This window comes from Perognathus longimembris, chromosome 2 (assembly GCF_023159225.1).
Source record: "Perognathus longimembris pacificus isolate PPM17 chromosome 2, ASM2315922v1, whole genome shotgun sequence".
In the NCBI taxonomy this organism is placed as follows: domain Eukaryota; kingdom Metazoa; phylum Chordata; class Mammalia; order Rodentia; family Heteromyidae; genus Perognathus; species Perognathus longimembris.
Window position 1 is genome coordinate 97,429,691 of NC_063162.1, and position 25,958 is coordinate 97,455,648.

General features: G+C 37.7%; 1 protein-coding gene across 6 annotated transcripts in view; it reads left to right on the forward strand.

The window, feature by feature from the left end:
• Positions 1-25,958, forward strand: part of Dock4 (dedicator of cytokinesis 4) — a 417,461-nt gene that overhangs the window by 139,502 nt on the left and 252,001 nt on the right. Inside the window, exon 1 of one of the 6 annotated variants that reach the window (XM_048339772.1) lies at positions 3,936-4,112. The exons of the other annotated variants lie outside the window; for them this stretch is intronic. Coding sequence (XP_048195729.1) covers positions 4,106-4,112 — 7 coding nt within the window. The 5' untranslated portion in view covers positions 3,936-4,105. Of the gene's footprint in view, positions 1-3,935; positions 4,113-25,958 lie in introns of those variants that run through there. 6 annotated transcript variants of the gene reach the window in all.

The window sequence follows — 25,958 nt, forward strand, 5'->3', positions numbered from 1 at the left end:
TCTTTTATTGTGGGATAGTCAGTCATTTCCTTCTTTATGCCTAAGATGCTAATTTTCTGTCTTGGGGTAAGTAAAGGGAGCTGATAGGTACTGTGCAAACACAACTAACTGATCATGTAAGGAGTAAGCAATTAGACAGAAAAGATTTAGTTTTGTTTAGATTGTACATTAGTAACTAAATAACCCTTTTTCCTTGGTGCATTTTTCTAAATGTTGTCACATGGCTTTGTGGAATTCCCATATAGCACATACTGTATTGTAGTTATTCTCCTGATACTTACAAGTTTTACTTACCTTTATTGTGTTTGATGTGAGTTTTAGCCAATATTGTTTGGTTTTTTTTTTGGCCAGTCCTGGACCTTGGACTCAGGGCCTGAGCACTGTCCCTGGCTTCTTTTTGCTCAAGGCTAGCACTCTGCCACTTGAGCCACAGCACCACTTCTGGCCATTTTCTATATATGTGGTGCAGGGGAATCGAACCCAGGGCTTCATGTATGTGAGGCAAGCACTCTTGCCACGAGGCCATATTCCCAGCCCAGTAGTTGTTTTTTTGTAAGTTATTATTTAAGAAAGCATCTCACTATGTAGCCCATGCTAGCCTCAAACTCACAATCCTTCTGCTTCAGTCTTTTGAATGCTAGGATTATAGCTACTGTAGGGGGCTTGGTACCCTTTTTTTTCTTCAATTATTGTAAAGGTGATGAATAGGGGTGGGGAGTTACAGTTACAAAAGTAAAATAATGAATACATTTCTTTTTAAACACAGTTACTTGGTAGCTTCTTGATGTCCTCTTTCTCGTTTTTACATAATCTTCCTGTCCTAAGGCAAGTATCTTCAGAGGAATGGAGTTTACTGGAGTGATAGATTAATGTACTTGGGCAGTATAACTCTTATCACATTGTTCCTGCCTATTATTTTCATTTCATTGAAGGACTGGAGAACTATCTGTCATTAGCTCCCCTATGAGTCCATAGGCTAATACTCTTATCAAATGTGGTAATGGGGTGGAGCTTGGCTATAGATTGCTATTTTATTGATGAATAAAGGAAACTCATAAATGAGAAGTGTCTTTGCTAAACTGGAAGTTAATAGAACAGTAACTATAGGTAAAAAGTATCTTCAGCCCTATTTGACTCTCATGAGGAATGGAGTATCACTACTTTTCTACCCTAGAGTAATACAATACAAATAGCACTGGTTTTGCTGTCTGAGGATATGAGTTTTATACCTAGGCTAACCTTTACATAACATGGGGATAATATTATTACCATTTTTGGAACTGTAATTTATCCATGTAATGGTAGACTTCTCAAACAACTGTCCTTATCTGACATCTGTACACAGCATTACACTTTTAATTATATATTCTTATCTACCTTGGCAACTACACCTCAAATTCTCACCTCTCCTGAAAAGTATTATAATAATTGGGCATCCTATGTCTTTCTTTTCACGGCACTGAGAAAGGAATTTTGTCAGCAGTGTTCATCAGTATTCCCCAACTAATAATTTCAGGCTGGCTGCATCTCAGCCTGCTATCTTATCATGTTTTATCCAAATGTACATTTGATTATTATTAAAATGCAAAAAGTAGGGCTGGGACTATAGCCTAGTGGTAGAGTGCTTGCCTTGCATACATAAAGCCCTGGGTTCCATATATATAGAAAAAGCTGGAAGTGGCAGTGACTTAAGTGGAAGAGTGCTAGCCTTGAGCAAAAAGAAGCCAGGGACAGTGCTCAGGCCCCAGGACTGGCAAAAGAAAAGTGCAAAAAGTAAAGAAAAAAGTAACTATTAACTTCATTACCTAGAGATAGTTGTACAGGCTGGGACTGTGACTTAGGAGTAGAATTTTGCCTAGCATGTGTGAAGCCCTTGGGTTTGATTCCTCAGTACCATATAAATAGAAAAGGCTGGAAGTAGCACTGTGACTTAAGTGATAGAGTGCTAACCTTGAGCTAAAGAAGCTTGTGGACAGTGCCCAGGCCATCAGTTCAAGCCCCAAGATTGGCAAAACATAAAGACAAAAAAAATCGAAAAATAAATAGTTGTACAAAGAGTTTCAATTCAACACATAGATTTATGTTACAGTATATCTTGATGATTGTCCATTATTCTCCTTCACCTTCATCCCAACTCTATAGGTCCTCTGAAGTTTCCAGGTTCCCTTTTGACATTTGTACGTTGAGTGATTGTATTTGCTCACCAGAAATAACTACTTTAGACATTGCATATTTATGGATTATCATATGGGTATATGTATGTATTTAATTTGTAACTGTTAATTATAGGCATATTTTATATATGCTTTAGATTTTATTTGTGTCAATTGTATAATGGGGGGAGTATTAGCTTGAAGGGGGTCTTTGTTTGCTGTGTCCATATATAGATACAATGTGCCTTGATCAGAGCTCACTCTTTCCATTACTTTCTCTTATCTCCCCTCCTCCCCTCTCATTCCTAAATCAATTTCAACAAATTCCCCATTCCACATGCATATAGTTCCATAATAATGAACAGTTTCCAAGTTCATACATGCACATTCAATATTTTTACCACACTCACCCTACTTTATCTTCTTTCTTTACCCTCTCTCCTCTCATGAATAACTCATTGTAGGATGTGTAAACTGTTTCACTTTCCTTAAGTCTCTTTTTGTTCAAGTTAATGTTAATTGTTCAAAGGCACTAACCATTTCCTTTTGACACTATGTGTAACTATACTTTAGATATTCTTTTTTTTTCAAATTTTTATTATCAAACTGATGTACAGAAAGGTTACAGTTTCATACGCTAGGCACTGGATACATTTCTTGTACAGTTTGTTACCTTGTCCCTCATACCCCCCTCCCTCCTCCCCCTTTCTCTCCCCCCCATCCCCACGGAGGTGTTCAGTTCACTTACACCAAACAGTTTTGCAAGTATTGCTTTTGTAGTTGTTTGTCTTTTTTTACCCTGTGTCTCTCAAATTTGGTATTCCCTTTCAATTTCCTAGTTCCAATACCAGTATACACGGTTTCCAATATACTCAGATAAGATTACAGAGATAGTGTAGGTACAACCACAGGAAGGTGATACAAGAACATCATCAATAATAGAACCTACAGATACACATAGGACATTGAAAGTAGTTACAACTGTTACCATAACATGGAGTTCATTTCACTTAGCATCATCTTATGTGTGCATAAGGGTATATAGCTATTGGGCCTTGTGATGCTCTGCTATGACTTGCCTAAACCTGTACTAATTATTCCCAATAAGGGAGACCATAGAGTCCATGTTTCTTTGGGTCTGGCTCACTTCACTTAGTATAATTTTTTCCAAGTCCTTCCATTTCCTTACAAATGGGACAATGTCATTCTTTCTGATAGAGGCATAAAATTCCGTTGTGTGGTACATACCACGTTTTCCTGATCCATTCGTCTACTGAGGGGCATCTGGGCTGGTTCCAGATTCTCGCTGTGACAAATTGTGCTGCAATGAACATTGTTGTGCTGTGATTTTGTTTGTGGTCTTTTGGATAGATACCCAAAAGTGGGGCTGCTGACTTTAGATATTCTTATCTCCGTTTGCTTTTCCCAACCTTCTATTGCTATTTTTCATCAGCTTTCAGTGAGTTTGGATTTCCCATCTACATTCATAGATGTACTCTATTTTGCTATTTGAAGGGAACTAACAGATTTTTGAATTTACTCTTTTCATTTATTCCACTTGATCAGTTTTTCTTTTGATTAAATTTCCTGTAACAACATTATTTCTATATTGTGACCAAGTATTCATTCTGTCAAGAGCATGAATTAAATCTGTATTAAACATTTTAAAACAAAATTAAGTCTGTTGCATAATTTCCCAATTTATCTTCCTTAATTATGAAGACTTTTCTATTTAGAATTTTAGTTACTATTATAAGACAAGTTTGGTGGATAGCATTTAAATTGAAAATATACTTTACATTGTTTGAGAATACTGTTAGAGAATTTCTATTTACTTTCATTTTATTATTTAATATTAACTTTCTTCAATTTTCTTGTTAAAACAGTTTGAACTCACTTAAAATATGATCAGCATACATTTATAGTGAGTCTTTATTTTCTTGGGTGACTTCATGCATGGTAAGTCATGAGCAGTGTCCCAAATCACTCATATTTTCTTAATAAAAACAGTAGTATGGATAAAGTAATTTTAATTGTGTACATATGGTATATGGTATAGGTTGAAAGTTCACATTTTACATGGGGCCAAGCATGAATAGAGAAACGTAGGTATAAGTAATAAGGATAATTGCATATGCTTTTTGGTACTGTTGTTGTTGCTCTAACTCAGAACCTCATACATGTTAGGTACGTACTTTACCATTGTACTCTAGTCTGGAGTCTACTCTTCACCTGAAAGAAACACCTGCCATTTAACTCAAGTCAAGTTCATAACATGAGAAATAAAGGATTGGAGCAAATAGTGTTTCTCATTTTTCTTTGAGTGAAAGCTTGGAATTAAATTTATTTATAAAAAGCTCCCTACTCTTTTTATTGGCAATAATTATTGTTCTTTGAAAATACAGCACAGGCCCAAACAGATGGCTATGGATCTAATATACCCATAGGCTTACACGGAGATAGCTCCTGTGGTAGCAATTTGAGTGTCATGAAATCCTTCAAAGGAAAAGTCTTTCCTACATCTATCTTATCAGCATTACTTTCAGTTAAAATCAAAATAATTCAAGTTTACAATTATTTGAGAGAAAAAAGGAGAACAACTGTTTATAACTAGATTTATTCATTTGTAAGGCTCCCAAACGAAGTTATTTTTTTAAGGCCTCCCATTTTCTACATAATACAGTAAGTGCTTAGTTATTCAACCTTATCAGCAGGTATCACAGCAGAATTCCTTTCATATACATGATCAGGAGACCTATTGGGGCAAAAATGATCAGGAAACCTCTTATCTATGATAATATAAATCCTAAAAGTAGTTGACTCTGAGGTCAGTGAAGAAAGATTTAATGGAAGGGGCTAAAAGAAACATTCTGAGATGATAGTGTAGCATTTTAAATTGAATTTGGGATATTCATTAACTGATCATGTTTGTCAAAAAAAGTCACCTCTTTGCATTTACGATCTATATGTGCTACATCTGGCTATGAATCTGTGACTCTACTAAAGATTGAATATACTCAATTTAAGATACTTTAAACTACAATTTAAAAACCAGTATATTTTAAGTTATACTTTAATTTATACTTTAATTATATTTTTGTTATGCTTCAGTAGTTGTACAAAGGTGTTAACCATTCAGCCAACCAGTGTATAAGTGCATTGCATCTTGATTGATTTCATCCCTTTCATAATTTTCCCTCATTCCTCTCAGCCCTAGACTATACCATCAGTTTTCCTGGTTTCATAGGATAGGCATTGAATATTATGATTGCATTCTCCCACCTGTTTACTTCATTTGTTTATTCTCTTCCCCTTAACCTCCCACCATACACCTTTCAAGTGCCAGTTTCCTCGTATTCATTTTATTGGACTGTGAGTTAGTTTCTCTAGGAAATTATGCCACTTGGATTCTTCTCTTCAAATACCACACTTTGGTTAATATACCTTGAACCTCATGTTTACTTACAAATTTATAAATTAGATATCACATACATATGTAAGAAAAACATGTTCTTTTTCTCTTTGGGCCTTACTTCCCTTAACATATTTTTTTCCAGGTTTTTCCATTTCTTTGCAAATGATGTAGTATCATCTGTCTAATGGATGAGTAAAATTCTATTGTGTGTATATACCACATTTTTGTGATCTATTCATCCACTGAGGGGAATCTGGGCTGTTTCCATACATTGGCTATGGTGGATAGTGCAGCAATTAACATAGTAGTGCAAGTGGCTTTACTGTATCTTGATTTGTAATCTTTTGGATAAATGTCCACCATGTATTGCTGGATCATGGAGTAGTTCTATGTTTAATTTTTGAAGGATTTCCTAACTGCTTTTCTGAGTGATTAAACAAGTTTACATTCCCACCAATGACATGTGAGGGATCCTTTTCTCCTACATCTAAGCTAGCATCTGTTGTTTCTATTATTGCTGATGGCCATTCTTACCAGGGTGAGAGGGAATCTTGATGTTATTTTGCTTTGTATTTCTTTTATGGCCAGATATGTCAAACATGTCTTCATGTGAAAAAAACAGAAATTTTAAACAAATTAACACTAATTAAACATCTATCAAAATATGTATTCAGATATTATATAATATCTCCTAGTTATATGAGGAAATTTCCATACATGTGCTTCCTCCCACCTCCTCTCATGTATCTTGTATTATTTTTCTTTTTTCAAGTTACACAATATTCATTCTCTGATCTGCAAGCTTAATCCTCCAGTTGTTTAGTCTTAGTTGTATATTTAAATAGGTTCTGTACTTACCACAGGTTCTTAAGCCAGTTTTTCCATTCCTTAGTTATTTGTTTTAATTTGTTTGTGTCTTATTTATCCTGAATTTACTGTCAAGTACTTGTTTTGCTTTGTTTATTCTAAGGGAAGACATATTCGTTTTCTATTTCTTGAGTTTTAAACGTTTGCAAATGCTTGCCTTTTGCTTTTGTACTTGAATTTTAATTTAGCTAGATTTAGTATTCTTGGGTCACACTTACTTCTACTTTTAGAGAGACAGCCCACTGTCTTCTGACATGGAATAAGGTTGTAAAGATATTTATACCTAGCCTAATTTTTTTTTTTTTTGCCTTTTCCATCTAGTAATGACTGTCTACCTCTCTTTTGTCCTCTCTGTCTCTACTTTCCCTTCTTTTCCCTTTCCCATTGATAACTCCTTTTTCTTCCCATCCATCTTCTCATAACCACATATTGGACAGAATCCATGGGCAGGTTAATGGCCATGCTAAATTTTACTCTTTCTTTCACCTGCAACTTTTCAAGGATTTTCAAGGATCTTTGTTGAGTTCTTTTATAAAGATATGTAAAATTGTTCTTTAGCCATTTTAGAAAATAGATTCATTAATCCTTCTCTTTAGTTCTCCTACCTGGTCTTCTAAATATACAAAATAGCTCCCCTCCCTCTCTTTCTCTGTCTTCTCTGTCTCTGTCTGTCTCTGTGTCTCTGTGTCTCTCTCTCTTTTCTCTCTCTCTCTTTCTTTCTCTCTCTCTTGCTTTCTCTCTCGCTCTCTCCCTCTCTCGCTCGTGGTTGTAGAATTTGAACTCTGGGCCCGGTCACTGTCTTGAGTTTTTCAGGTCAAGGCTAGCACTCTACCACTTGAGGATACCACTTCTGGTTTTCTGGTAGTTAATTAGAGATAAGAGTCTCATGGATTTTCCTGCTTGGGTTGGCCTTGAACCATGATTCTCAGATCTCATCCTCCTGAGTATCTAGGACTACAGGTCTGAGCCACTGGCAGGACTACAGGTGTGAGCCACTGGCATCCGGCAGTATCTCTCTTTTAACCATACATATGTACAAGTGAATATATTATGCCTATAAATTAAAATGACTTTAGTATATGCAGGAGTGAAATTCTATGGAGTAAACCTTTGAAACACTTAGTTAAAAAAGTAAATTGCCAGGAAACAGAAGCAAGTTGGAGTACAGAAGGAGGGACTAGTGGGAGTAGAGTGGATGAATAAAAAAGGGAAAGGGGAACAAATATAGTCAGAAAATTCAGTGTACTTATGTGATCAAGAATGGAAAACATGAAATGAGTCTAGGGAGAAGAAGCAAAAGGACAGATAAAATTGTAATCCCCTTGTACAACCATTTGTCTTTTAGAAAAACTATATTAGAGGTTTGAAAGGGGACTACGAGCAAAACCCTAGTCAGTAGTACAACAGAGGAGACTGCCAATTGAAATTGTACTTTTTTTTGAGACTTTTTTTCTTCTTTATTGTCAAAGTGATGTATAGAGGGGTTACAGTTTCATATGCAAGGGAAGTACATTTCTTATCCAACTTGTTACCTCTTCCTTCATTTTCCCCCTTTCCTCCCTCCCCAGTCCCCCTACCATGAGTTGTACAGTTAGTTAATACCAATTGGTTTTGTGAGTATAATTATTGCAATGGTTAGTCTTCTTGTCCTTTGTCTCTCGATTTTGGTATTGCCTTTCCCTAACCTAGTTCCCATACACGTATATACAGAATCCGGGGTATTAAGATCAGTTACAGTCATAGCAGGAGTAAAACCACAGGAAAGGAATACGAGAGAAAAGAAAAAGTATGATTTCACAAGGCATGTTGAAGTTAACTACAACAATTATATACCACTTATTTCCATAACCTGGAGTCCATTTTGCTTAGCATTATCTTGTGTGTCTTTTGGAATTTCTAAGTTAAGTTGCTCTAACTCCTAGGAACTGCTTCATACTGGATATAGTCAACACTCAAACACTAATGCTGCTTTTATAATAAGCTTCTTTCCTCTCTACCAGTTAGTGCTTTTATCTAAGAATGAAGATTATGATCCCTTCCTTGGGAAGAAATGGCTCAATTTTCCAAATATTGTTACTTGGAGCAGTAAGTATGAAGGCTAGAAAACTAATACTGGCACTTTCTATCCCTATTCTTCATAGATTCTTATAATATTATGCTCAGGAAAGCTGACCAAGCAGTCATATCTTGATTTATCAGGGAGTATGAACCCAGATTTAGTAATTTGATCAGGAAAATAGAAATATAGTCTAAAAAAATAAGGTTTGTGTTTGAATGAAGACACAGAAACATTACAAATAAACTTCAACAGAAATTTAAGGCACACATAAAAAAGAGAAAACTGAAGGGAGGGAAAGGGAGAAGGTGGGAGGAAAGGGGAGTATGGAACAAAGGGAGGTAATTAGGAAGGAAACAGGAGAGAGGGAGGAAGGGAAAGGAAGGGAGGAAGGAAAAAAGAAATGTAAGGCACACATGGAAAAGTCTTGCTGAATGGATTAGGAGGATGCATCATGTGACACCAGAATCAAAAGTGGTGAATGCTATCCTTTTGGAAGAGGGTTTTGAAAATTTTGTTTGTTTCCTTCTTTCTGGGATGGGATTGGGAATATTTGAAAACCCACTTACAGATTTGAGGCTTTTTGTGCTTTTTCTTTTTTGTTTTGATTGGGAATATTTGAAAACCCACTTATAGATTTGAGGCTTTTTGTGCTTTTTCTTTTTTGTTTTTAATGCTTTTTCACCTACTTTTTTCTTCAAGTCTCAAGCAAACTGGTCACTTATATTCAATTGCGTTAGCCCACTATTTTTAAATTTATTTATTTATTTATTTATTTATTTATTTATTTATTTATTTATTTATTGTCAAAGTGATGTACAAAGGGGTTCCAGTTTCATACATAAAGCAGTAAGTACATTTCTTATCAAACTTGGTACCTCCTCCCTCATTTATCTCCCACCTTCCCTTCTCCCCAATCCTCTCCCACCCGTTGTACAGTTTGTTTACAGCATATTCTAAGTATTGCTCTTACACTGGTTCATCTTTTCCCTTTGCCTTTCCATTTTGATGTTTTCCTTCCCTTCCTTAGTTCTGTTAAGTGTATGTACAATACCCAGGGTACCAAAATCAATTGTAGTGACATCAGGGGTAAAACCATGTCCTTTGCCTTGTAGAAGCTCTGCAGTTTGATGCAATCCCTTTTGCCCAACCTTTCTTTGATTTGTTGTTTTTCTGGGCCTTTATTAAGGAAGTTTCTTCCGGTGCCAAAGAGTCCAAGTGTTTCTCCTAAGTGTTTTCAGGGTATTTGCTTTTATCTCTAGGTCTTTGATCCATTTGGAATTGATTCTGGTGCAGGGTGATATATAAGGATCTAGCTTTAGTTGGTTACAGGTGTTTAACCAATTTTGCCAGCACCGTTTGTTGAAGAGGCTGTCTTTCTTCCATCCTATTTTTTTAGCTCCTTTATCAACGACTAATGGCCATATGTCTGCGGGTTCATTTCTTGGTCTTCAGTTCTAGTTCACTGGCCCTCAGGCCTGTTCTTGTGCCAATATCAAGCTGTTTTTATTACTATAGCTTTGTAATAGAGTTTGAAGTTTGGCATTGAAATTCCTCCAGCCCTGTTCTTCCTGCTTAGGATTGTTAAAACCCAGATCCAGATGGATTCACAGTGGAATTCAAACTCTTCAATGAAATTGAAAATGAAAGTTCGCTACCAAACACATTCTATGAAGCCAGTAACCCTTATTCCAAACCCAGACAGGGACTCATCAAAGAAAAAGAACTGTAGACCCATTTCTTTGGGTCAATGCAAAGCTACTCAACAAAATTCTTGCTAACCAACTTGGAGAAGTAATAAAAAAAATTATACATTATGATCAAATCAGATTCATTCCAGGGATGCAAAGCTGGTTTAATATTAGCAAGTCAATTAACATATTTTACCACACCAGCAAAGCAATGGAACAGTAATACTTATAAAACTATATGCTGTAAATCAATTATACAACTGGGTGGGGGGTTTGGGAGGGGAAATGGGAGAAAAATGAGGGAGGAGGTAACAAGTTTGATAAGAACTGTACTCACTGCCTTATATATGAAATTGCAACCCCTCTGTACATCACTTTGACAATAAATAAATCAATAAAAAAGAGGAGCAAGGACAAGAATCACATGATTATTTCTAAACATACAGAAGAAGCATTTGACAAAATCCAACACCCATTTATGATGAAAGCTTTGGAGAAACTAGGATTCCAGGGAACATTCCTGAATATAATAAAGGCTGTCTATGACAGACCTACAGCTAGCATTATACTTAATGGTGAAAAGTTAAATCCATTTCCTTTAAAATCAGGAGCAAGACAAGGATGTCCTCTTTAACATTGCACTCGAATTCCTAGCCAGAGCGATAAGGCAAGAGGCAAATATAAAGGGGATCCAAATAGGGAAAGATAGAGTAAAACTGACTCTCTTCGCAGATGACATTATCCTGTGTTTTAAAAACATCTTAGACTTTACTCCCAAGTTACTTGAGCTGATCCAAAACTTTGGCAGAGTAGCAAGATATAAAATAAATTCTCAAAAATCAATGGCTTTTCTGTATGCAAACCATGTGAACAGCGAGGCAGAAATCAGGAAAGCAACTCCTTTTGCAATAGCTTTTAAAAATAACATACTTAGGAATAACCTTAACCAAATGAAAGACCTCTATGGTGAAAACTTTAAAAACCTGAGAAAGGAAATTAAAGCAAAACTAAGGAAATGGAAAAACCTCTCATGCTCCTGGATTGGGAGGATTAATCTTGTGAAAATGGCAATGCTGTCAAAGGCTATCTACAAATTCAGTGCAATTCCCATCAATATCCAACTCCATTCTTTAATGAAATAGAGGAAACAATCCAAAAGTTCATATGGAACAATAATAGCACACTAATTTTGAGTTAGAATTATGAAAGTGTTTGCCCTATTTTTCTATTTTCTTTGTGTGTGTCTTACTGTATCTTGTGACCCCGCCCCCTCCAACATTCTGGGGATTGATCCCAGAGCCTTGCATATGCTGGGCAAGCACTCTTTCACTTGAGCTATGCCCCATCTGTTTACTGTATTTCATTTGGAATTGTTTGCTTTATATAATTGTTATACCCCACCACTAAATATGCGCAGCATAAAAATTGAAGAAAATTAAAGATACATCTCACTGGATTGTTTGCTTACTCTGATTCATCACTGCTAAAATAAACAGATGTGTCATATTAGTGATTGAAGTCAGAAGTGAAAAATGAGTTTTATATATGAGTTTGTTATTTACATTTGTGAATGCCATTGAAAAAGTGCTTTTATACCTTCCACTGCCCTTATCTTTGGGAATTTTTTTTTTTAAGACTCTCTCCTTTGGAAACTAGAACCTTGTTTTCCTCCTGCAAAGTTAATTTATGTTAGAGAAATGTATTCAATTGATGTTTAAGTATTCATTTGAAGCTTTGAATAGGGAGCAGTACATTTATTTCCACTTCTTCCTCTCTTCTCTTTTCCAGTTGAATGTGAGACACTGGGAGAAATGAGATGATAAAATAACTAATAAAGGATCACAGTGGCTTAGCTGGAAATAACATCTTACCCACCTTCTAGAAGCTTCGTTTCTTGCTGTTTTTCATGATGTTCATATAGCACACAAGAATCTGATTGTAACATGTAGTAAAGGGCAGAATTCAGAATCAGGCAGATCCTTCTTTGGTGTCTTACACAGAATACCAAAGACCAAAAATGCCCATGTGAAAAACAAAGCAAGCAGCTCTAGAGATGGAAGCAAAGGACAACATTCATGGGTAATATCACTATAGTCTGTGCAATACCTTTCTAAAACTTGAAGCATCAGTTTATCTAAATAATGATTTTCAACTGTATTTAGAACCATTTCTTTAGGATTTTCAACTGAGTAGAAGCAGCACCTGATACCTAATTAATCTCCACTTTTCAGTTGAAGATGGCAACAGACTTTCTCTTCATTTCTGCATTTGAGTAGATATTCTTATACATTCTCTTTTAAATTTTTTATAATTTTCATGCAGCTGATGTTTGGTCAGAATAACAAAACACTGACATTTTTTTTTCCTAAGGATGATGTACTCCTTGTCACCCATCACACTTTCTTTTCTGTCAGGTTTTGGTGAGCCTACCATGACCTACTTAAGAGGCTCTTGATAAGGTGAACAATTCTGGTGAATTTTATCTTGCAGTCTGTAGTGAATTCAGCACCGATACTTGTGTTGTCCCACCTGGTTCCTATGGAGGTAAAGGCCAGCCTTGTCATGCAAACCCACTGGCTTTTTTTTTTTTTTTCTTTTTCATTTGACTTTCAGGAAGAAATATGTTTCGATGTGTCTGATTTGACTTTGTAATGTACTGTGAATATAGCTTTGGTTGTTTTATTAGGAGACATTTTGGTGGCATGTTCATCTCACTTTATTCTGGTTTGCCAGCATTTCCCCAATAAGTCTGCATTTCTCAGGGGTTAATCTAATAGTTTTAAGAATATTCTGGAGTGGAGCAAGCAATCATCTTGTAGCAATGAGATTAATTTGAAGCTGTGTGAAGTGATAAAACACACATAGCAAGTTCTCTTTCAAAATCAGGTGGTTCATAATTTACAGTTCAAGCTGCAGGAAGGGAAGAGTTAGATGGGGACTGAGGAAGAGGTCCTAACTTGGTAAAAAGGTTATTTAGGAAGGCATGTGCCCTGTGAGAGGTCATCAAGTCTCAGCTTGGTTTTCTTTCAGAAAGAAGGGAAAAAAGGAAAGGAAAGCGAGAAAGAAAATTATAAAGCGTGAGAGGCCCTGTGATTTTTCACCATAAGGGTCTAGCCCCAGATTAACCCAGCAGACAAAAAAGGAGTCCGATAGCTACCTGGTAGATGTCTTCAGGCTAGCAATAAGTTGAAGTAAAGACCACTTTAATTAGTTGAGACCTACCCCATCCCCTCTGTCAGCATCAGTAAATCCACTGCCCATACTACTTATTTTTCTGCGGTTGTTGTTTCTCTTCATGTGACCTCATTTTTGGTACGTAGCGGTCATAGGTATTATTTTCCTCATACTTTTTGTAAAATGCTCCTGCTATTTTCCTCTCTGCATTATACTGATGTTAGCCAGGCATGGGTTCAACACGATGAAGTACAAGTCACAGAAGAAAATCTGATCAGTGACTGTATTGTTTTCCACTACATCCCTACCAGTATTTGCCACTGTCTATAGTCAGTACTTTTACTTACATGTGGCAATTGCCCACAATTCAAACTTTAAAAAAATTGATCATATGCGAAATCCACTGAGCTGAATCACTGCAGTGGACATTGTACCAGGAGTTCCTCAGACTTCTCTTCATCACTAACCCATGTGACTCTCAGCCTTTCCTGTGATACAAAGTACAAAACAGTTGAAGATCTTTTTCTCATCACCTGCTCTAGCTAAAGTTTGAGGAAATGACCTTGTAATGCTTACTTAGTGTAAAATGTGTGGATCATATTCCCCCAATCATGTGCGTTTTCCTCATGCTATTGAGGAATAATGAATGAATGATGTCAGAAAAGATAAACTGTACTGACAATTGGTATTCATTCACTACAGGCTCTCTGTTCCTTTTTTAAGAAAAAAATGTTTTCTTGTGGTTTAGAAGTACTTAGGAAATGTGAATCCATTGTTTAGCTGAATTCACTGAGGCAGCATTAATACAGCCAGGTGGGACATTTCTGGTTGACTTAGAATAGAGATTTTATTTGTACAATTAATTGTACATTTTTAAATTGAGCATTCAAACTCAGTATGAACTCTCATCCCAGTCTTCTTACTCCTGATGTGTATTCTTATAAAATATATTCCTACAAAACTCATTTTTACAATGCCCAAATGCTGGGTTTAGGCTTAAAAGGTTATATCCTTACCCCTCTCCCACTTCTACTTAAACCACCATCCTAGATCTGTGTATTGTTTAGTAGGAGTCTGAAGTTGCCATTCAAATCAGTGACGAGACTTCCCAGAAGCATGGTTTTGGTGAAGTTTCGTCTTTAGATACATAGGGGTGCTTGGCTTCTACCAAGAAAGACTTCTTCAAGTCCTTCTAAATCAGAGTTACTTTTTACAATGATTTGGACATTCAGATCTTTTCTGAAATATTATAGCTATGTCATGGTCTTACATATTTAGAAGAATGATGAGTGATGATAATGTTTCACTTCAGCTTTGTTCTTCACAAATAATTTCCTTCTATGATGCATCAGTAGTTTACTCTTATGCTTCCAAAGATTAAGTGGGATCAGACTGGTTCATATTAGGATCTCCTTCTGTCAACACAAGCAAAACCCAGTAAATGCAATTACCATCTCTATTAACACAGCTGTCTCTTGGAACTAATGAATTTTCAAGTAAGTTCAAGTGTGTCTACTGACTGACATTTCAAATTATCCAAGCAAAGTGACAAGTTCTGTCATTTAAATTAGCATGGAAGTTCATTGGTTAATAACAGTTCTCATCCAATGTCAATTTGACTTTACAAAAGACATTCCAAACACTATTATGGGTCTGGGAGAATAAGTAGTGACATTTTATGAACTGTTTCATTTTTACAAAACATTTTAATATCCAGGACCTACCTGCTAAAGAAGCTGTTCTGTGCTGTGTCATTTGAGAGGTTCAAAACAACTCGTTCCTAGCATGGCACAGTGGCATATACCTGCATGCAACTATTCAGGAGCTTGAGTCTTTCTCCTCCTATTGCCAGGTTATTCAGATGGGCTGAATAGAAGGTGGATGTGTTCTTCTGGGTGTCACGAAATCATTGTTTCCTCACAATGGTTGTTATCTATTCTATGTTGTAAATTCACAGTAACTACATTTTGGATTCAATGATGAGGCACAGAGCCAAGCAATGGGCAGGTCCATTTCAAAGGTCCGTGTCACCAACTTGGTGACACATTCATCTAGGGAATTTAGGAGATGCAAGAGAAGGAAAACCCAGAGTGCCCTTTACATAATGTTGCAGCAATGGTCTAGGTCAAGATGTGATTCATGTTTCAGGTAGTCAGTATACGGAAGTACTTGCTCCAGCAGTGACAGGTTTAATAATTAGAGTTCTCAAGATAAACCCAACCTGAACTACATTGAGAGCCATAGGACTTAGGGCAAGATGTGTGTCTTCCAGTATGGACAGTGAAACAGGGAACCCAGTGAGGGAATTAAGAGTCTTTTTGTGCCTTGACTGAGACTTAGCAACCTGTGTTCAGGCTTCAGCAGTTTGCTGCACCAGAGAACAACAGTGCTGCTGTCTTGCTGTGTGATTGTTGGATGAATACACTCTTCTTTGAGTGTATTTCTTTGAGTTTCCATTTCACGTGACCTAGGTCTTTTGCCAAAGCTTTCCTCTGGGTTGAAATTTCTCTCACTTGTAATGATGCTTGAAGAGATTAACTGGACCTTTTGAAGATATTATCAGGCAGTTGCAACTCAGCCAATCACTTGTTCTGATAACTATCAGTGCTGAGCTCTTGCTATGGAGACAATGTAATTGTGAGCTGGGGACAGGGAAATAGTGGTTTTTAAACAAACATTAGTTGTCCTTTCCATTGCAGACCCTGGCCTCCTTTTTGCCAATGAAATGCTTTCACTTTTGGCAGAGGAATAGGGTTTCATGATGTTTTAAGAAGATATTAGCACTTATTTTTTCATCTTTTGGGTTATCTGTTCTCAGCCCACAAAGGTCAGGATCTTGTAACTATTAGACCTTTCTGGGGCTATTCTTCAAGTTCATCTTTTAAGGACCTACATTCATTGTCTGTATAGCCTTGTCATCCCTCCCAAAATGCACTATTACTACTAATATATTGAGGGTGTTCACTGCCTTCCTTTCTTGTAATTTTTTTGCTACTTAATTTGCAGTGGTAGAAGAGTGAACTCATGACCTTATGCATGCTAGACATGTACTCTAATACTTGAGCCTTGCCTCTAGTCCTTCTTTTTGTTGTTTAAAATTCAAATCTGGGCCAGTGATTCAGACTACTTGGAAGGCATAGATAGGTAGGGGGATTGTAATTTGAGGCTGACCTGGGCATAATGCGAGACCTCATCGGAAAAATTACTAAAAGAAGAAGGAAAAGAAGGCAGAGGAAAAGGCAGAGGAAACAAAAGGAAATAAAGAAGAGGCTACAAGCAGGGCTCAACTGGTAAGAGCACCTGCCTAGCAAGCATGAAGCCTTGAGTACAAAACCTTAGTACTATGCTCTATTTCCCCCAAAGTCTGATTTGTTTTCATCATAGAGTCCCCCTGCCCCCGGTCTCTCTCTTAGGACTGTCATTTATCCCTCTTTTTGTACTATTCAACAGTCACCTTTAGTCCTGTTATTCTCAATCTGAATCATGGCAATGGAGTTTTATATCTCTTACCTTTCTGGGTGGAATTTGAAGAAAGAACTGTGATTTACTCACCTTGTTCTAGCATCTGTGCCTGAGACATAATTGCCTAAGAAATGATTTGCTGAAAGGAATGGGAGCAAATATTTTGTATTTTCTTCTGAGTCCAGGGTGTTTGTCTTCTTCCTATAACCAAATCTCTTTGGTCCACATTCTTAGCACAGGAGAATTCTACTGACAAGTACATTTGGTTTTCTTTGACCAAAAGAAGAGTCACCTGAGCTTAGTCTTTATCATTTACCTATTATTGTGGTTCAAATTGTTTTATATTTAGTTAATTGAAATTAGAATCTATAATAGCATATAAAGCACAGTACCCTTCCTGTACACAAAATTCCCTTTTTTTGTATTTAGTTTGAGACTTTACAACTCTATAAGAGCATCAAATTTCTTCAACATATTTGGGATAGTGGATTATTTTGTGATGTGTCATTAATTGCCTCAAATCTGTCATGCCAGTGAGCAGCAAATGAGTTCATCTAAGGTGACTGTGTTGTTAGCCCTGCTGGGCTACTTCTGGGGTACAGCTTTATCATGAGCAGCATTTGTTTCCATTTATAGATGAAGACTTTCCCAGCCCTTCACTTTCTATCACTGTCCATTCTCCTTAATTTAAACTTTTGTTTCAACTCCCATAGAAATTCAAAATTCTCTTGAGTTGAAATGATGAGGATAATGATAGCAAACTATAGCTCTAGAGCAAATGTGGGAAGCTTTTGCTGTAAATGACTGGACAGTATATATTTTAGACTCTCAGGCTATTTAATACCTTATCTCAGTGTTATGGTGCAAACACAGGCCTCGTCATTGTATAAATTAATCTTTCAATAAAATTTTGTTTTTAAGACATTCAGATTTGAATTCTATCTAATTTTCCATGTCACAAAACATTACTCAACGTGTGATTTTTCTCTCTGCAGTAATAAACAATATTCATAGCTCATGGGCCTTACAAAAACATGCAAGTTGGATGTAGCTGGTGGGCTGTTTGCTGACCCCTGTGTAGGTGATATGTGTATTGGCAGTAAAATGGCCATAACTACCTCATGCTATGTGTGAGACCAAGTTCTTAAAATTTACAGGGAGATTGATTTTTTTATACAAATACAGAGGTGAGTCTAATGAGAAGGTTCGCATTGAGGATCATAGAAAGTACTTAACTGAACCTTTCTTTGCCTGTATAAGAACAGAAAGTATGCTTCCTTCTGCTATGAAAATCTCTTAGTTGAATAAAAACTAAACCAAACAATGAAGTGGCTAAAGGCTATTTCTTACACAAAGACCAACATGAGCAAATAGGAGTTGAGAAACAATATCCTAAGCAAAGGGACCTATAAGGATCTGGTGTTACTAATTAAAAACGAAGGGGACTAGGAATATAGCCTAGTGGCAAGAGCACTCGCCTCGTATACATGAAGCCCTGGGTTCGATTCCTCAGTGCCACATATATAGAAAACGGCCAGAAGTAGTGCTGTGGCTCAAGTGGCAGAGTGCTAGCCTTGAGCAAAAAGAAGCCAGGGACAGTGCTCAGGCACTGAGTTCAAGGCCCAGGACTGGCAAAAAAAACAAACAAAAAAACAAAAACAAAAAACCATGAAGGATTGTTGAGAGAGTAGGTCCCAAAGTATGGACCCCAGCTAGGCTCAGCCATAGACGACAAGGAGGACTTCATCCAACCAGTCATGAGGAATTACTGAAGGGTTCTGTTTTGACTTGTGTGGGGCAGATCATGTTGGCTAGCACCCAAGGAGAAGAGGGGCCATTAGTAGAGCAATAGAAAAAAGTGACTGAATAAGGATGTTGAACTCAGCCCAAGAACCTTCTAAATCCTTTAGGTCCCCAAACAGCACCTGCAGTATAGTGGGGCTATCATTCATTGCCCCTCATCTGAGGTGTCTCTGAGCTCAAAGAATGCAGTGATGAGAACATGAAAATGGTGATGTTTCAAACACTCTATCACTGGACTCCAGTATGCATCATTGTGTTGGCACATGGTTGGTGCTGAGGCAGCATTGAGATTTGGCTTATGTCAGCATCTGGAGGACATCTGCCCCATCATCAACATCAGTAAAGACTTGAGGTTGGTCTTTAACATCTCTGTTGATTAGTGCTTTCTCAGTGACCAGCTGTGTTATGTAAACCAAATTTCTCAACTTGGAAATTTGGTTACTTTTTGAGTGTATTCACTTGCATGGTAATGAGGAAAGAGTTTGTCTTCTCCTGAAAGTTTTGCAGCTCCTCAGATAAAAAAGTAAGGTTTTGCATCAATTCATTAATTATACATTATACCAGATTTAGAATTACAAGATTGGTTGACTGCAATACTCATGAGAGCCCCAAATATGAACATCACTTACATTTGTCAATGTACAGTAGGGAAAGAAATTGTGTTATTTTGAGGAATTATGTTATGTTGAGGTTTAGAAAATTCATTCTGGCTGTTAGGTTAAACATTGAAAGTCAAGATTTCTAAAACAGAAAGAGCTTTAAGAGAAATAATTAGGTTAGAGATGGTGGTGGTTTTACCAGGTTGACCTGCTGCAGGGGTACAATGTGGTGGGACTCTTGCTATACTTGACAAGTAGAGGACAGTAATTATTGATGAGTTGGTTAAAGATGTAAGAGAAAGGAGGAAAAGATGATTCCTAGACCTGAGTAGTGGGAGAGTGCAGCCCACATCTACTAAACTCTGAGTGATAGTGGAATTTGGTGTGGCCTTTGAGGTCGGTTGGAAAAGGGAGTTAGGATGTTTTCATGCCTATAATCCTAGCTGCTGTGTAAGCTTGATGTAGATGATTACAGTTTAAAACCAGCACGAGCAGAAAAACACCCTCCCCTCCTCCCTTACAAGAGACTTCATTTCCAATTAACCAGCATAGTGCCAGACTGGAGTCATAGCTCAAGCAGTAGAGCAATATCTGTGCAAGCAAGCTGAGGGAGACTGTGAGGCACTGAGTTCAAGCCCCAGTGTACTACATACACTAATTGGGGTAAAATGGGAAAGTCTCAAGTAGAAATATCAATGTGGTAGCCTAACCATATAAAGCTAAGAAGAGAGGAAGAAAAGTACCCTGAAACATGTAAATTATAAGTCTTTAAGTTTTTAAGACAAATTATTATTTTATTTGAAAATTGAAAGCATCACAACTTTGGCTATGTCTTTTAAAAGATACTTTCATAAATGGTTTTGTGTTTTAAACTTTTTATTTTTGCCAGTCCTAGGGCTTGAATTCAGGGCCTGGATGCTGTCCCTGAGCCTCTTTGTGATCTAGGCTAGCACTCTAGCATTTGAACCACAGTACCACTTCCAGCTTTTTGTGAATAGTTTATTGGAGATAAGACTCTCATGGACTTTCTGGTCTCAACTTGCTTTGAATCATGATCCTCAAATCTTGGCCTCCTGATTAGTTAGGATAACAAGGTGTGAGCCATGGGCACCAGGCTATAAATAGCTTTTCTTAAGAGAAGTCAAATTGTGAAATAAAGATCCCACGTATGTAACATTTTCCTTTTTCTGAAAGTTACAAGCGGCACTTTATGAAGGACACCCATAGCCAGCACTTATAACTCAATGGACAGCTACTTTTCTGCCCTGGTACCACTTAGTTTTCTGGCTGGCAGTTTGTAACATTAAATTTCCATATATTTTCTTGATAACTGGAGAAATGATGAGGTACCAATTAAAGAGTAAGACTGTCTTTGAAAATTATGTTTGTTAATGATTACCAAGACATTCCACTAATCAATAAATTGAAAATGTTCCCTTTGAATCTTCAAATCACAGAAATAGGGCTACCACAGTCCTAGAGACCCTGTAAAGGCTCTGCCTTTCTTGGGTTGATACTTCCTGTATTCTTCAGCTTCTCTGCTTCAGTTTCTATATGCTTCCCTCTGAGCAGCTCTGCAATCCTGCCATGAGGCTATGTAGAAAAAGCATCTCTGGGATAGAACTTGTATTTGAATTTGTGCAGCAGTGGGCAGACCTGGGACTTTGAGTGTTTCTTTCCTTTTTTATTTCTTTATTGTCAAAGTGTTGTACAGAGGGGTTACAGTTTCATAGGTAAGCCAGTGAGTAAATTTCTTATGCAGCTTGTTTTACAGGAAGTTATAGCCACTAAATCACTGGTGATAGAAATGGGGGAAATAAGCATTTTGAGAATGAAATATTTCTTTGTTAAATTTTTAAATTGGCACATAACAGTACATATCTATGAGGTATGGAATGATAATTCAGTGCATGTGTACCGTGTGTCAGGGTGCAATGAACATTACTTGGGGACCTTAAAATTCCCCCTTTCTATGTCTTTTGTACAACAACAGCTCAAGAGCATAGCTGCCCAAGATGGTCTGTCACTGCGTCCAACACCTTCCTTGAAACTCATTCTATCCCCACATAATCCAAAGAGGCACATGCTACTAGTACCCCAGTCTTCTTGTTGGAGAAAAACCAAAGTACAACAAAATAAATCGCTTTTTGTGGCAGGAATGAGATTTGAACTCTTACAGCAGAAGTCTGTGCTGTGCTGTAAGTACTTACAGCTGTGTGTAGATCAGCTGACTGTTGAACCCTTAGTTTGGAATGCTCTGTGGTCCACTTTCAAGCTCTTAAGCAAATGACTTTACTTGTCTGTGCCCAGCTTTCCTCATCTGTGAATAGAGATGATTCCTACTACAGAGCTGCTGTCAGGAGTTACTATAGTACATGGATGTTGGCCCATACATTGTTACTAAGTCTATGGTAGATGCTTAATAAACATTTATTGAGTGATTGCAATGTGTTAAGCACATAGCAATCATATTTTCGGGGTGGGGGGAAATCTAACTGTGTGGAGACAGATGACGCATGTCTGAAGATGAGAAGGTAAAACTTGGTGTGTTAAGTATATCTTATACTGTCACAGTACCAAGTGAAGTGTGTACCTTTAAAGATAAAGGGATTACCTGCAATTGGCTCATGGTCTTTCTCAGCTTACAACTTGGACAATAATTAGAAACATAAATTTTTTTTAAAATACAGCTTTTGGTATACCTTCAGTATAAACTCAGGCTTTTCCCTGTTGCCTTGGTGATAGGGTCAGTTGCTTTATTTAAACTGAGGTAGCAAGGAGACAGAGCCTTGGGCCTTCTTGGATAGTCACATTTGACAGATGGAAATGGTTTGGGAATCTTCAGAGTAAGTATTACATCTTCTAAGTAAACTAAAAACTGCAGACTAAGGAAGCTGTTAAAAGAGGGTGACAATTAGCTCATGGAGTACACGTGAATGAATTTATGGAAATGCTGGTCTCTTCTGCAGATGACATGAAATGCTTAGGCAGCTCTCATTCCTGGGCTGGATTAGCCTGACTCTGCTGTGGAAGATTTAAGCTTCCTCCTCCACTGCATGTAGAATAGGGAGTGTTTATTCCACACATTTGAGAGGGCACTGTGTAGAATGCACATCTTCTGCTTTTCTTTCCAGGCAAGCCCAAGGATAAACAGGTTTTCATTGTCTGTTTATTTGTCATTTTTACTTGTAGCTTCCCTTCCTTTTTCTTCACCTAGGTCTAGCCTCTTTGAGAACAGGTACCTCGTTGGTCAGGGTCAGCCTGCCTGTCCCTCTCCACTGCCCCTGTCTTCCTCCCACTCTCTCCCTCCCTTGTTTTCTGGCACACACATACACAAATAGACACCACACTCCTTTTTATATCTATCTCCAATACATATTTCACCTAAAACGAACATTTCTGGACCAACAGAAGAGATTTCCTGAAGTCCATGTGCTAAAGCTGTGGTGCTTATGGGAAGTGAGGGGAAGTGAAGCCTTGCTGTCTAGGTAGAAGAGGGCAGTGGGGAAGGACTCCCAGTGGGCCAGGGGAAGAAGAGCAACTGAGCAAGACACATGGGTCCCTCAGGTAAGGGGAATTACTCAACAGAGAATGGGAAGCCAATTGGGAGACTCCCTGAAGCACATGTCTATCCGTCAACCAATGGAAGCAGGAACTAGTGGGCCCCAGGAGAGGGGCAGAAGACATGCAACTTTGGGACTCCTTGTAGAAGGAGGCCTTTTTGTTTTTTTTTTGCCCATACCCCCCCCACATACTTTTTTTTCTGCTTCTTTGTTTTTAAATAATCCTTGTTTGCTTTAAACACATTTCCTGCTCCTTAATTCTTTAATAGGCAGAGAAAACAAACCCAAACACTAGTTGCTATCAGAAGCAGTTTATCTTTTTTGATACCAAAAAATAATTTAGAAGAGAAAAAAAACCCAATACTTTTATCTTTGGGGCCTGAGTCATAAACCCGGGGTCTTGATCTTGGTAGGCAGGTGCTCTACCACTTAAGCCACTTCCTTAGTGCTTTTTTGTTTTACTTATTTAGAATGGCTCTCAGTTTTCACTCTAGCTGACCTTGGGCTGCAGTCTTCCTATCATTACTCCCTGGTTATATATTATTATACATGTATACCACTGTTCCTAGTTTGTTTTTGAGATAGGGTCTTGCTGATTTTTTTGCTTGAGCTGGCCTCAAACTGAAATCCTTCTGTATCCGCCTCCATGGTAGTTGGGATTGTAGACATGTGACCCTACTCCAGGGCCTGCCATCAACTTTTGCCAGCTGCACATCCTTAGGGTTTTTGTTTGTTTGTTTGTTTCTTTCTTTTTTGTTTTCTCCAAGTAATAGGTGATCTCCTATCCTCACTTGGCCTTTACCTTAGTATAGCAGAGGTTGTTGTCTCTCAAAAACTCAACTGCAACCTCCATCTAGCACAAGACTGTGGATGGCACAGCTTCTGGAGATCTGGTAGGAGTGTGATTCTGAAATGAGCTGTTTCCAGACAGACCCTTCCCGGGGTACTTTGGTGACATTGTCCTTGCAGTCCCTCTCAGAGTGCAGGGAACAGTGGACATAGACTTCTCGGCTTTGAAATTGCAGAAATCTCAGGTCTTCCTGTGGGTCTGGACTCCAGTTGGAGAACAAGCCTTGTGTTTATATCCAGCATCGTGGCTCACCACTTTCCTCTTCTCTTGCTCTCCTCCCTCCTTTCCTTCTTCCCTTCATAACCCTTCTAGAGTAGAATAAAGACCCTTTCTTCTTCCCATGAGGAAACCATTCTGTGTTTGTCATTCTTGAATAGCTTACATAAAAAACAAAACCTGCTCTCCACCTCCTAGGTGTTTAAAAGACAGCTTTGTGACTTTAGAAAGCACACTACCTTGCACAGCCATACATTTGTAAATGGAAACCTTGGCAAATAGAAGCCTTGACTTTCACAAGTGTTGACTGGGAAATGAGCAAGCCTGTTTGGAAAGTAAAAGCAATACTGTCTCCCTTGTTCTTCAGTCCTTCTTGGGATCTTGCTCTTGCCCTAATAAAAGGCATAAGAAATTACTGGGAATGAAAAATACAAATAATATATAAACCCATTTTCAACCTTCAGAAGCAAATGGAGACCCATATACCTAACCCCACTTAACCACAGTTTCTTGATGTTGAAGGTTATTATTACTTAACAGTGCCCTGTTTAATTAGTAGATGTGTGGAATGCAATGTTGGAAGTAGCAGGACTATACATGAGGGCAGGTCCTCTTTGATTATGTGAACTAATTCTCACTCTACTTTTTTACAGACCCTAAAATCTTAGGTTCTAGTCTCTAGAAATTCAATTGTTTCTACAACTTTTCAATTTCTCTGGGGAAGATGCACAGGTCAAGAAAATACAACTACTTGAATAATTGGAGGGGAAACATAGGAAGCTATATTAAAAAAATCTCAAATGAAATTTAGGATTACATCATGTTTTATATGAGGGCTCAGAGGGTGACAGGATCTGGAAAGGGCAGGTATCACCAGGCCATTATGAGTAACAGGACCATCTCACTACGTTCTCAGGACCTTCTCACTAATTTCTAGCCCCTCCCTCTATGGCCCACCTTTTTTTCACTTAGAAAATTTTTAAAATTTAATTTTATTGTCAAGGTGATGTACAGAGGGGTTCCAGTTACATATGTAAGGTAGTGAGTACGTTTCTTTTCAAACTTGTTACCTCCTCCATTTTTCTCCCACCTTCCCTCCTCCCCAGCTCCACCACTTGTACAGTTCATTTCCAACATAGTTTTGTGAGTATCACTGTTGCATTGGTTCACCTTTTATCCTTTGTCTCACCATTTTGATGTTTCCCTTCCCTTCCTTAATCCAGATAAACATATATGCAATACCTGGGGTTACAAAATCAAATACAGTGACAACCAGGGCTAACCCATAAGGAAGATAAATGAAAGAAAAAAGAAATAATTTCACATTGTACATTAAAAATAACAACAATGATAAGCCACTTATTTCTATAACTTGGAGTTCACTTTGCTTGTCATCATCTTATATGATCAAATACACTTAGCTATTGAGCTATTGTAGTCCTCTGCTAGGACTACCCTAGCCAAATAATAACTATTACCAATGAGGGAAACCACAGAATCTATGTTTTTTGGGGTCTGGCTCACTTTACTTAGTGTGATTTTTTTTTTCCCCAAGTCATTCCATTTCCTTATGAATGGGGCAATGCCATTCTTTCTGATGGAAGCATGGAATTCCATTGTGTATATATACCACATTATCTTGATCCATTCATCTACTGAGGGGCATGTGAGTTGGTTCCATATTTTAGCTATGGTAAATAACACAGCAATGAACATTCTTGTGCTGGTAGCTTTAGTATGGCCTTGTTTGTGATCCTTTGGGTAAATGCCCCAAAGTGGGGTTGATGGGTTATAGGGGAGCTTTATGTTTAACATTTTGAGGAACTCGCACATTGCTTTCCAGAATGGTTGCTTATAGGATACAATGAGTGCAACACAGAAAAAAAAATCAAATTCAGTCTTTACTCAGTGCCATATGATCCTGCTACTCTGGCAGGTATAAGGGATCAAAGGTCTCTGCATTTAAGCCAAAGATGTCTTCAAGAAATGTTGGATGCTTACTTTTTTTTCCAGGAGAAAAAGTAAATTCAGCAATTTGCTTTCCCAAAGCAAGTGGGTACAAGGGTGCGCAATATAGACTATAAATGAAGCACACCAAGGGTCTCTACA